The following is a 12,015-nucleotide window of genomic DNA, read 5'->3' as shown; positions in this document are numbered from 1 at the left end:
GAGACGCGGGAACACACTCCTCAAGGGACCCACGCGGAGCTGGGGAGGTGCAGGGAGCGGATGGCCGGAGGACTTTTGTGGTGGGGTCCAACGGACAGTTTGAGCTCCCGAGTGCCCACGGAAATGTGGGGGACCCGACCGGTGAGCGGAGATCGACGTGGGGGTGAGGAATGGTGGCCTGGCGCCCCAGGGACAGTGTGGAGACAGCACCATGAGGGACTCCCCCAGACAGACATGGGGACTAACATAGCTAACCTGTCGATTGATAGCTTGCATTAGTATCTTGAAAGTTGCAATTTTTATTTTTATTTTTATTTTTTGTATTCAAAATCACTATGTAGACCTGAAATGCCAAAGAAATATACAGGGCACACTGTGACGCCCATAGGGGCCAAGGATTGATGTTGTCTGCCGTTGCATACTTAATGGCTTCCCGTTGCAGGATAGCCTGTAAAGTCGCTTATTACCGCATACTTGATAGCCTGATAGCTTCCTTGTATCCTAATGCACAACAGCTTAAAAACAGTTATGCTCCTTAGGTTAAAAGTTGGAAAGGGTTTATGTTTGTTTAGCAACATATACGCTGTTTATGCCAGGGTGCCCATAAAGGCTAAAAGTTTGATGCTGATGATTACAGCATTCTAAATAGATACAGGTCCTGACCTGCTTAGCATCCAGATTGATACATACCTCCATGCCCACACCCTTACCTTAAAAAGGATTGTGCCCTACACGTTATACACGCGGCCTACTCAGGCTACATCTTACACTATACAAAAATCCGCTGTTCATCATAATTTTTCACCTCTAGACTAGCACGCATAAAAACGTTTTTACTACTGATCACTTACATAACCAGGCTGCTGCATTGGGTGACGAATATTAACATACTTAAATCTAGGCATAGAAACGACCTTGCCCATTGAGATGTATATATGAGTTACCAGCCTTGACGATTCTACACTCATTTCCAGGCACGCCTATTCTGTGATTAACTAACCGCAGCTATAATATTAATAGACAGGATTTATTTTTACATCTAGAGGTCTGACTAATGTAATACTCTCACCATATAGGACTATCGCACTATATGTTTCAGCGGATATATGAGCTTATATACAATGCATACAGTTTTGTCTTTGTTTTCGTTGCCTTATTAGTTTTCTCCAAACCTTTCATCAAGATATATCTGTTCACGCCCACAAAGCGCAGTTATTAGATACTTAACCATGCAGCTTAACACCCGCGTGCAGCCAGAATAACGTTAAATTGATACATTGTGTACAGTCGGTGCCGTAATACATGCAAATGCATCCCTGTAAAATATATGTATGTTCGAATGACCTGATCAAATCGCCTCTGCGCAGGCGATAATCCGCATTTACTTTTATGAACCAATACTCTGCGTAGGCGACTGTTCGCTTTAATGAAAATTTGTTTGATACGTGAACTCAAGACACGATACCAATAAACATATTAAAAAAAAAAAATAATAATTATAAAGGTGGAACTTTGCTGTAATATCTTTGCACTGTTATAAAACACACAGATTTGGTACTAGAGTATGGCAGGCATCTGCAGAACCTATGTCTTTGGACAGCATACATTTAAACATAACAAGGTATATTCTTTGTACCCCTCAGGCTGAGCTGTTTTTATGAACTGTGCTGCCCAGAGCTAGAGGATGCAATAACCAAGAGGACATTTGAAGACAAAGGGTAAGCACACAAGAATATTGTATTGCTTTCCAATGGGACAACCCTCTTCCCCCCACCCCCTTCCATATAGAACGTCCCTTTTTAGTTTTCAATTCCAATTAATAAAGGGTGCTACCATGCTATAGATGCAGACAAAAGAAGGAAATGTTTTGCATACTTTAATAAATTTACATTGCATGCCAACAATGTCATAAAAAAGTATACAGTCATATCCAATACCAAGTAAACAGTTAAAATAAATGCAGGAGAATCTTATAAAATGACGGAGAACTTTAACTGCCGATAGCAGGTTAATATCATAACGTTGGATATATATAAGGTTATTCACTTAAGTGAGATTTCAGAGTGAACTTTTAAATTTTAAGGCAAAAGAAGAAAAATTATAATTATCTCTGAATTTTTCCAACTTTGCTATTTTTACCTTGAATTTGACATTCACTTCTTATTCACGTTTAATTCTCACTTTAGTAAATAACTCTGCTAATAGGAGATTTGTTTTCACCTCAACTTCATTTGGCACGCTGATCTGTAAGCATTGTATTGGGCAGGAGGATTATTTTCTGGTTGCTACTGGGCTGTAGTGATTGTGATGCTTGGAATAACCCTTTAATATTGAATGTATATATGTTTATTTTATTATTCACTACTCCCTGTATACTTTAATGCTGAAAGTTCTGCAGCTGTATATTTTTATGACAATCTCTGATATTTCATGTGCTTGTTGTCTCTCCTCTGTTTTTTTTTTTTTTTTCTTGCTTGGGGTATTTACAACCTTTCACTCTATGCAATGTACAACATCCCACTCAACCCCTCCCCTCCTCTAATAGCATGAGTTATTTTAAATGTTAAACTCTGTCATATTGATCAGAATAACTTTAGGAAGCAAGGATTACATTTGTCTTTTATTAATTATTTTAGGCCAATAAAAGAGGTTACTTACTGAAATTACACTGTATAACTTATTTCTTTGTGAATGCTAGTCTCAATTCTTATTAGTCAAATTCTTCAACTGTAGCATTCACTTTTCAAAGTTGTTTGTAAATCAACATTAAGAATTCTGTACTAATCTCTTCATAGTTTACAGTCTGATCTCTGGAGAAGGCTTTCTCACTCCAGGAAAAAGATGTTGGAGATTTTTCACATCATCCTGAGCAAAACATGTCTTCAGCCCATCTTGGAACACAAGTATGTAACGGTTAGAGCTCTACCAAATAGAACTGTTGGCCAACCACACAACTCCCCTTCATTTTGGTGACATTACATCCCACTGTACAGCGCTACGAAATTTGCTGGTGCTATATAACATCATAATAATGGTATTTCCTTATATAGAAGAAGGGGACACTGAACTAAACAAATAATGAAGATGCCTTATATGGCATGAAACCAAATGTGTGTGGAGCCTGTAGTTATAATAGTAATTTTGTAGAACAAACTGAGACAGCTACCACTGCAAATTATTCAGTGAGGACATGTATTTGTGCAGATAGTTGTGTATTTGTATGATCCTTTACCATGACCTTTGTGTAAAACTACCTAAACATTTGTCTCTTGTGTTGCAGGGCAGAGAATATTCAGCCCTATGTGGAGGATTTCTTGCAGATTTTGACAGTGCTACTTCCAGAGAGAAGGTGAGAATGAATTAGCGTTATGAAAAGAGCAATATTGTCATAGAATAGGATAAATCTACTTCTTAATTTGTGTTGCATCCAGCCTCTGTTTTTTTTCCTAGTGTGGCGCTTGTCTTAAAGGGACACTTCAAGCAACATAATGCGCTGTAGTAGTTGCATTGTCTAAAGTACCCTGACCATGTTCCGCTGTTTCATATCAAATCATTTAAGACATGCCACAGCACTCTCCGCTAATCAATTTCATCCATGTTGAACAAAATTGACATTGATAATGCGGATGTGTTAATTGCTCATTGTTACTGTGGCAGAGATGGGAGTGTTCCCTCGCAGGCAGGAAAAACCTTGGTTTACATCTTGAATTTTTTGTTAATAAACCATGGAAGTCTAGGCAGCATACCTACTGCAGCATACTGTAATGGTTACACTCCAGGTTCCATCTTGCCTTTTAATTCACTTAGTACTGCAATTGCATACTTTTGGAAATGGTACTGGTGTTTTATTTTTATTTTTTTTTAACATTGACACCGATTTTACATATAGTTTTTTCCATTTACATGGATAATGTCAGGCGTTCATAACGTGTATGATGATTTCTGTTCTGGCAACATGTTGCTAGCACTGATGCTTGCTTGAAGCTCTTTATATCCCTCTTGGCTACAGGTTTCTTTGTGATTATGATGAGCTATTTCCCGTGGCTGACGATCTGAATTTGCTACAGCAGGTTTCTCCATCAATGTATCCTTTTCATATATCATTACGAATAGGCTAAGTAGGCTTGGAGAAGAGGCAAGATGTTGATTGTGTGTTAAGTCCTTAACCTCTTTCAGTGATGAGACCCGCACTACATACATATTGCATGGAGTGCAAGGAGCATATGCTGATACTCGAAGACCCATGACCCATCCTGCACCTTCGTTACAAATAAGCCCTGTAAGAACTGCTGAAGGAGCACAAGCCAACAATTATCAAAACTCTCATAGTCTGGAACCAGAGGTAAAAGTCTGTCACAAATCAAAAATCTACTACTTTGTGTTTTAAAGCTCCATTATGCAAAGGTGATCAGCCTCTTACTCCCCGCTGAGGAAGGTGGAATTTCTTTCACTGTCCTTCGCTTGGCTCGGATGCCATAACTGTAGCTAATCAGAAACTATAATGCAGCATAATAGCCACTCCTGCTCTTGAATATTCCTTGCTATGGCATTTTCCTTCCTATACATTCTAACTTGTATTTTCTGTCATATCTGCTTATTCAATTTCAATGTATTATTTCTTATATTGTATTATCTTCCAGCAGTACATCCTTGTACTCCCTAATTCCAGAACTATTACTCTTTACTCCACTGACCTTATATTATTCCATCTTTCTCTGTAGTGTTCTGGAGCCACTGCAGGCCCATACCTCAGTGGGGTAGAGCTGGACTCCCTGGTGTCACAAATAAAAGATTTGCTTCCAGATCTGGGAGATGGATTTATCCTTAACTGCCTTGACGAATATGCATATGATCCCGAGAGAGTCATAAATAATTTGTTGGAGGAAAACCTCACCCCACGGCTGCAAGAGATGGACCGCACTTTGCCCAGGTATTAAGAGGCTAACCATTAGGGGTGCCTGCTGTTCTCAGTCACTTGTTACAGGCTATACACTGAGATTTACGTCACTAGCTTAAAGGCATCAAATGAAGCATGGAACCAGTTATTACATAAGGAAAATGTTGTAGAAAGGTGAAATAACATCCCTGTGCTTTCTGTCTATTGTTCGGTAAAATAGATTACAAAGCAGCTCACCAAATGTTTGGTATGACGGAGGAGTCCATGATGTCTCATGCTTTCTCCAGTGAGCATATAAAGCCTGCCCTGTTAATACAACATGAAAATATCTCAAGTGGGAAAAGGGAAAGCTCTAGTGGTGTCTTAAAAGATAATTATTAATGCATTGAATTATTGATTGTGAACAAATACGCACTGTTGTTTTTAAAGTAATATTGGTGCCCTTTGTCTTTTAGACAGGAAAAGCTGGATCCTTGCCCGCTTGTTTCCTCGAGATCAAATGTCTTTGCAGATGATGAGTTTGATGTTTTCAGCAGAGATGTTGTGGACACTTCACGAATCTGGAAAGGAAGGAGGTGATGATCATTAACAGAATTCATATAGTCTGTCTGAACAGACATGCAATTGTAAAAGCTGTTCATGTGCAAAATGTCTGGTTCACTATAACTGCATTGTTAAATTGATTCATAGATACAAGTATGTTGGGATAGAAGTACATAGATGAATGTATATCTTCCTAAGCCGGTTTGTATTGATCAGCATATCTATAGCTACATCCATGCAGGAAAAATATATTAAGGGAACCAATTTTAACCACTGCACTACCAAAAAGCATGGTATACGTGATCAAAATGGGAAATGGGTTACACAAACATCATAACCACTTCAACCCATAGTAGTGGTTATGAGGACAGGAATACTTTGGCCATTCCCCGGTAAAGGGGTAAATTGTTTTACTGTGTTTTGCCACTTACCTGGGTCCCACTAGAAACTGAGCCTTAAAGAATGGCATCTGAATGACATCTGGCTTCTGCAGAGCTCCAAAAGCTGTGAGCTTCCACTAAGCATTCTCAGTTAATGAATGCACAGCATTAATATTAGCCAAATGAGAATTTTCATTCCGTTATTGGAATTGGAGTTGCACCTCCAGTAGCTAGTTGAAGTGGTCATTGTGCTTAAAGTAACTCTTTAATGTTCAATACATCCATATAAGATTATTTTGTATGTTATGTGTACATAGAAAACAAAGAAGTAACAATATGTTTTGTTTTTTTGTTTTTTTAATAAAAATTCAGTAATGAATACTTCTGCAAAAACAGAATGTAAAAGGGTTTAACTCCACCTATAGTCCATTTTTAGAAGTGCAATGGAGCAATATACAAAGAAGAGGAAGGGAACATCACATAGTGTACGCCAGTTTTAAACAATGGTGCAAAGTGTATTCCTTTATGATCAGGTACATCAATTTTTGTTTGCTTATTACATATGCTTTATTACCTAATACAGGAAACAGGAGACAACTGCCCAGCTTTTGGCAGATAAAAGTTTAATCTCTGCACAGAAGGAGCGGTACTCCAAGTATAGCATGGTCACAGAGGAGCTCATTATGGATGGTGATTATGATGATGAGTATGATGACACCTATGATGGGAACCAAGTTGGTGCAAATGATGCAGACTCGGATGATGAGCTAATTAGTCGCAGGTAATGCCACTTCTCTCTCACTATTTATCTCTTGCCAAACTCTAACATTTCGGATTAATTATTAATTAAATATAGAGTTTTAGACCAAAATAACCCAAACTTTAATCCCATATTTTAAAAATATGAATGACACAACCCACTTTTTATGTACTCTCCTCCCAAAATCACACCCATTCTCCTTTTTTTCCCCTCAATTCTTCATTATATTGTAACTTCAGATTCTAGGTATCAGGAGATTGTTGTACATACATAAATCTCACAATAGATGTCAACTGTTAATATACATTATATTTATTATTTTAGCATGTGTATATAATTTTGAATGTATGTGTAGTGCTTACAGTGCCAAGATTCCCCTGGCGCTGCCCCCTCAATAAGTAACGAAAACATTTTCAATTCTTTTACATTTACCTTGAATCCTAGGGCACCTTTGTTCTGGCCTCCTCTTTTAATATCACTAAACTATATCGCTAAAGTGCCTACTTCCACGTTAATAGCATCACTTCTGATGGTCTTTAGAATTAAATCAGTGGCTAAGGGCGTCAGCTGATGCTCTCAGCCAATGAATTCTGCCCAAATAGGAACAAAATTGAAATATCAATTATAGGATGGATATCTCTGTTTTTGATATGTCAGAATAGAAGGTAGGACCACCGGCACCCAGTTAACACGAGCAAGTGTCAAGCTGTTTGAAAACACTATTTGCCATCTGACCGCTCCAGTGTAGTGGTAATGGTGACTAGACAGACCCTTTAATATTTAATAAAAGTGTTTTTTTTTTTTTTTTTTTTGTAATTAACCTCTGCTTTCTATATTCAAGTTCTGGTTGTAGCGAATTCATTGTATTTTTGTAGAAACTTTGCAGTTAGTGTTTTCAGTTTACTACAGTGCATCTGCAGAAGTATTTATTTTCTGGAATACAGACACATTGCTAGTTGTTCTATCAAAATAGTTACCAGAATGTCTATATTATCTCTATTATAAAACAAACTTTGTATAGTGACCTCAAATATTTGTGAGTAGATTTTAAGAATGTAATACTCAATATCCTCCTATATTTTCTAGACCCTTCACTATACCTCAGGTTCTGAGATCACGGGAGGAGGTGGTAGAAGACTATCAAGAGGATAAAGAGGAGGCAGAAGAAGAAACCATCAAGGTACAAAGAAATTTATTGGGTCATATCCACTGTGTTATTGGGATGATAACCAGGTCAGAGTGCAGTTGAAAGAACAATTGGACGTATATTTTGTAATTCATCAGTAGACACATGAGGAACAAGGTGCACTCCATAGAATGCACTATAAGACAAGAGGGTAGATCTTTTAAACATACATGGATTACAATGTACCTATATCATCATTTCTTTTTGGAAAAAAAAAAAAGAAAGACATCTCCACCTGGCAAAAAAAAAATTAAAGTAGTGGTTCTGAAAATGACTACAAAAGTATAAATTGTACATAGATATTAAATAATCTATGTGGTACATAGATTGTTAAATTAGTAAGATGGGATAGCCGTGGTTTGCCCCTCTTTTCTAACCCTTTTTGGTCAGCAGGTGTGGGGATAAAGTTCAGGAGGCTTGCGGTTTATTACTTTAAGAATTATCATTAGCAAATGCTGTAGCACTATATAATAGAACAAGGTCACAGAAAGATTTAAGTAGAAATGGTATTACATTAAATGGGATCAACATTATAGTGCAATGGAGCAGAGAAGGTAAAACTATAATACTGTGTATGCATGCACACCAAACCAAAGCAATTGTACTAGGGTCAAACATTTGTTTATTTTTGGTAACTAACCTGTTTGGAATCCTGGCTCTTAAATTGCTTGTGGATATATAATATTTATTTTTTTTCTTTTTCTTCAGAATGATCACTTTGTACAGGACCCAGCAGTACTTAGAGAGCGGGCTGAGGCACGAAGAGCCAATTTCTATGCCAGAAAAGGGTAAGATTCAATTTTTTATTTACCTTATATACTCGAGTATAAGCCGACCCGAATATAAGCCGAGGCCCCTAATTTTATCCCAAAAAACTGGGAAAACTTATTGACTTGAGTATAAGACTAGGGTGGGAAATGCAGCAGCTACTGGTAAATTTCTAAATAAAATTAGATCCTAAAAAAAATATATTAATTGAATATTTATTTACAGTGTGTGTATAATGAATGCAGTGTGTGCGTATGTGTGTGTGTATGAGTGCAGCGTGTGTGTATGAGTGCAGCGTGTGTGTATGAGTGCAGCGTGTGTGTATGAGTGCAGTGTGTGTGTGTATGAGTGCAGTGTGTGTGTGCATGAATGCAGTGTGTGTGTGCATGAATGCAGTGTGTGAATGCAGTGTGTGCAGGGCCGGTGCAAGGATATTTGCCGCCGTAGGCAAAAAAAATTTTGCCGCCCCCTCCCCCCCCATATGTCCTGACTTCCCCTCCTCCTCCCTCAGTGGTCCTTACCTCCCCACCCCCGTGTTCCTTCACTCCCCCCCCCAGTGGTCCTGACTCACCCCTCCCCTAGTGGTCCTTACCCTCCCCTCCCCTAGTGGTCCTTACTTCCCCCTCCCCTCCCATAGTGGTCCTTATCCCACCCCCTCCCTCTCATAGTGGTCCTTATCCCCCTTCTCCCTCCCATAGTGTTCCTTATCCCCCCCCATCCCTCCCATAGTGGTCCATATACCCCCCCCCCCCCTCCCTCCCATAATGGTCCTTATACCCCCCTCCCTCCCATAGTGGTCCTTATCCCACCCCCTCCCATAGTGGTCCTTATACCCCCCCTCCCTCCCATAGTGGTCCTTATACCCCCCCTCCCTCCCATAGTGGTCCTTATACCCCCCTCCCTCCAATAGTGGTCCTTATCCCCCCTCCCTCCCTCCCATAGTGGTCCTTATCCCCCCCCCTCCCTCCCATAGTGGTCCTTATCCCCCCCTCCCTCCCATAGTGGTCCTTATACCCCCCTCCCTCCCATAGTGGTCCTTATACCCCCCCTCCCTCCCATAGTGGTCCTTATACCCCCCTCCCTCCCATAGTGGTCCTTATACCCCCCCTCCCTCCCATAGTGGTCCTTATCCCCCCCCTCCCTCCCATAGTGGTCCTTACCCCCCCCCCCCTCCCTCCCATAGTGGTCCTTATACCCCCCCTCCCTCCCATAGCGGTCCTTATACCCCCCTCCCTCCCATAGTGGTCCTTAACCCACCCCCTCCCTCCCATAGTGGTCCTTATACCCCCCCCCCCCCCCATAGTGGTCCTTATACCCCTTTTTTTATTTTATTATTAATTTTTTTTAATTTTATTTCTTATTTTTTTTTTTTTTATTTTTTTCGTCCCCCCTCCCTGCTTGATATATGGCAGGGAGGGGGGCTCCTTCCCTGGTGGTCCAGTGGCAGTTCAGTGGGGGGAGAGGGGGGCTGGCAGAGCTGTACTTACCTGTCCTGCAGCTCCTGTCAGCTCTCTCCTCCTCTGCGCCGTCCGTTCTGCTCTTCTGTCAGCTCCCAGTGTAAATCTCGCGAGAGCCGCGGCTCTCGCGAGACTTACACTGGGAGCTGACCGAGGTGCTGAACGGACCGGCGGAGGAGGAGAGAGCTGACAGGAGCTGCAGGACAGGTAAGTACAGCTCTGCCAGCGCCCCTCTCCCCCCAGTCTGTATTATGGCAATGCAAATTGCCATAATACAGACAGTGACTCGAGTATAAGCCGAGTTGGGGTTTTTCAGCCCAAAAAATGGGCTGAAAAACTCGGCTTATACTCGAGTATATACGGTATTTATTTTTTTATATGTTGGAAGCGCTTCAGACCTGTTTTTTTTTTTTTTTTTTCCTTCTTTTGGATCAACAGCAAAAAGATATGTAAGAAAGGCTGAACTTGATGGACGCAAGTCTCTTTTCAGCTATGTAACTATGTAAAGCCAACTATACATATACTCTCTATGTCACGTGTGTGTTTCTACCGACTATTCCTTCTTATTTTAAATCTTGTTTCATACAAAGTGCAAATTATTCTGTTATATTAACATCGTAACATCACTATCATGTTAAAGGGACACTTCATTGTAATGAAGTCTTTTTTGTGAATTGATGCTGTGTCCCATTTTTATCTGGCGATGTAAAACATTGCCATGTTTGACTAATGGCAATGTTTACATTTGTTAGAGAACACGCCTGTAGTGGCTGTTACACTGACCGCTTCTAGAGGTGCTTCATCATTGAGGACCGCAAGGCATGATGGTGCCAATCATGTCCCATGTGTCCCTTTTGGAAAGTATTTGATTGGAAGAGTTTAGTGATTGTCACACATGCTCATTGTGTCCTCAATGCCTATTTATAAGGATTGCATTTCACCGGAGAAGTACGTTAGCTATTCAGTAGCCAGCGTAATATAGAAGCAGTATAAAATTACCTCATCACCAGAGGCAGGATGGCTGCACCAAGGAGACACCCCCAGTGCTGCATTAAAGGTTAATAACGTTAATGGTGTTTTCTTAAGTACATTAAGGAACGTGCTATAAATAAATATACATTAGTATTTCTTTAAGTCTTAAGTTTTGGCATGCATATTGATATGTCTAGCAGGATTTCAGCCAGTGCTGCAACAGTAATCAGTCATTGATTATCGAAATTGACAGAGCACTATGACAGAATGTTTACACACAGCAATGGATGATTTAGTTACTTTTGGAACATCTTAATGTAAAATTTAACGTGCAAATAGAAATTTCATCTGAGAAGAACAGAGATTTCAAGACTCCACATGAAATGTAATCAGGATTAATAATTCTCTGTCCACAGAATTCGTCCAGATAATTCTGCAGCATTACAAGGAGCAAACAGGGGCCAAGGGCAGAGCCGTGACACTTTGCAAGAGCGCAGGAAGAAAGAAACCAACAAAGGAGCTAGAGCCAACCACAACCGCAGGGCCATGGCAGACAGGAAGAGGAACAAGGGCATGATACCTTCCTAAATGCAGTACTATTCACCTCAGACAGACAATGGTTCTCTCCAAAGACACAATGTTGGGACTTGGTTTTGTTGGCAATAATCTGTAGCACTTTGGGATAGTTTGTACATTTTAAATGGGCCCAGTCTATCCACTACATTTTTGTGGCATACGCTTCCATTTTCCTGAAACTGTACATTAGAACTATCGTGTACATTAGACGTATACAGCTTTGTTGAAGTAAATATGTATTGCTTACTGAATTTTAAAGTCTCCGATTCTAAATAGCCACATAATATCTTTTTTTCTTGACTGTAGTGTCTTCTTTTCAGGAGTTTCCAAGTTCTTGCTAGAAATCCCCACAGACCTCACGTCACATCTCTTTGGACTCTTCCCCGTTTTTCTTTTTGTTTTTTTGTTAAACCAAAATGTTTCCCAGCATATCTTTTTTTATTTTTTTCCTTTTAAGCAGGTGGTTGTGTTTATGA

At 40.0% G+C, this 12,015-nt stretch overlaps 1 protein-coding gene across 2 annotated transcripts in view; it reads left to right on the top strand.

The window, feature by feature from the left end:
- Positions 1-11,790, top strand: part of ASCC2 (activating signal cointegrator 1 complex subunit 2) — a 37,161-nt gene extending 25,371 nt beyond the window's left edge. For both annotated transcript variants that reach the window (XM_063454748.1, XM_063454749.1), the window contains exons 9-19: positions 1,644-1,718; positions 2,796-2,903; positions 3,281-3,349; positions 4,010-4,084; positions 4,177-4,342; positions 4,722-4,930; positions 5,353-5,472; positions 6,404-6,601; positions 7,667-7,760; positions 8,475-8,554; positions 11,380-11,790. In XM_063454748.1, coding sequence (XP_063310818.1) covers positions 1,644-1,718; positions 2,796-2,903; positions 3,281-3,349; positions 4,010-4,084; positions 4,177-4,342; positions 4,722-4,930; positions 5,353-5,472; positions 6,404-6,601; positions 7,667-7,760; positions 8,475-8,554; positions 11,380-11,551 — 1,366 coding nt within the window. In that variant the 3' untranslated portion in view covers positions 11,552-11,790. The remainder of the gene's footprint in view (positions 1-1,643; positions 1,719-2,795; positions 2,904-3,280; positions 3,350-4,009; positions 4,085-4,176; positions 4,343-4,721; positions 4,931-5,352; positions 5,473-6,403; positions 6,602-7,666; positions 7,761-8,474; positions 8,555-11,379) is intronic.
- The last annotated feature ends 225 nt before the right edge of the window (positions 11,791-12,015 follow it).

Source organism: Pelobates fuscus, chromosome 5 (assembly GCF_036172605.1).
Source record: "Pelobates fuscus isolate aPelFus1 chromosome 5, aPelFus1.pri, whole genome shotgun sequence".
Lineage (NCBI taxonomy): Eukaryota > Metazoa > Chordata > Amphibia > Anura > Pelobatidae > Pelobates > Pelobates fuscus.
The sequence above is the reverse complement of the archived record's forward strand: the minus strand, read 5'-3'. Positions and strand labels throughout refer to the sequence as shown.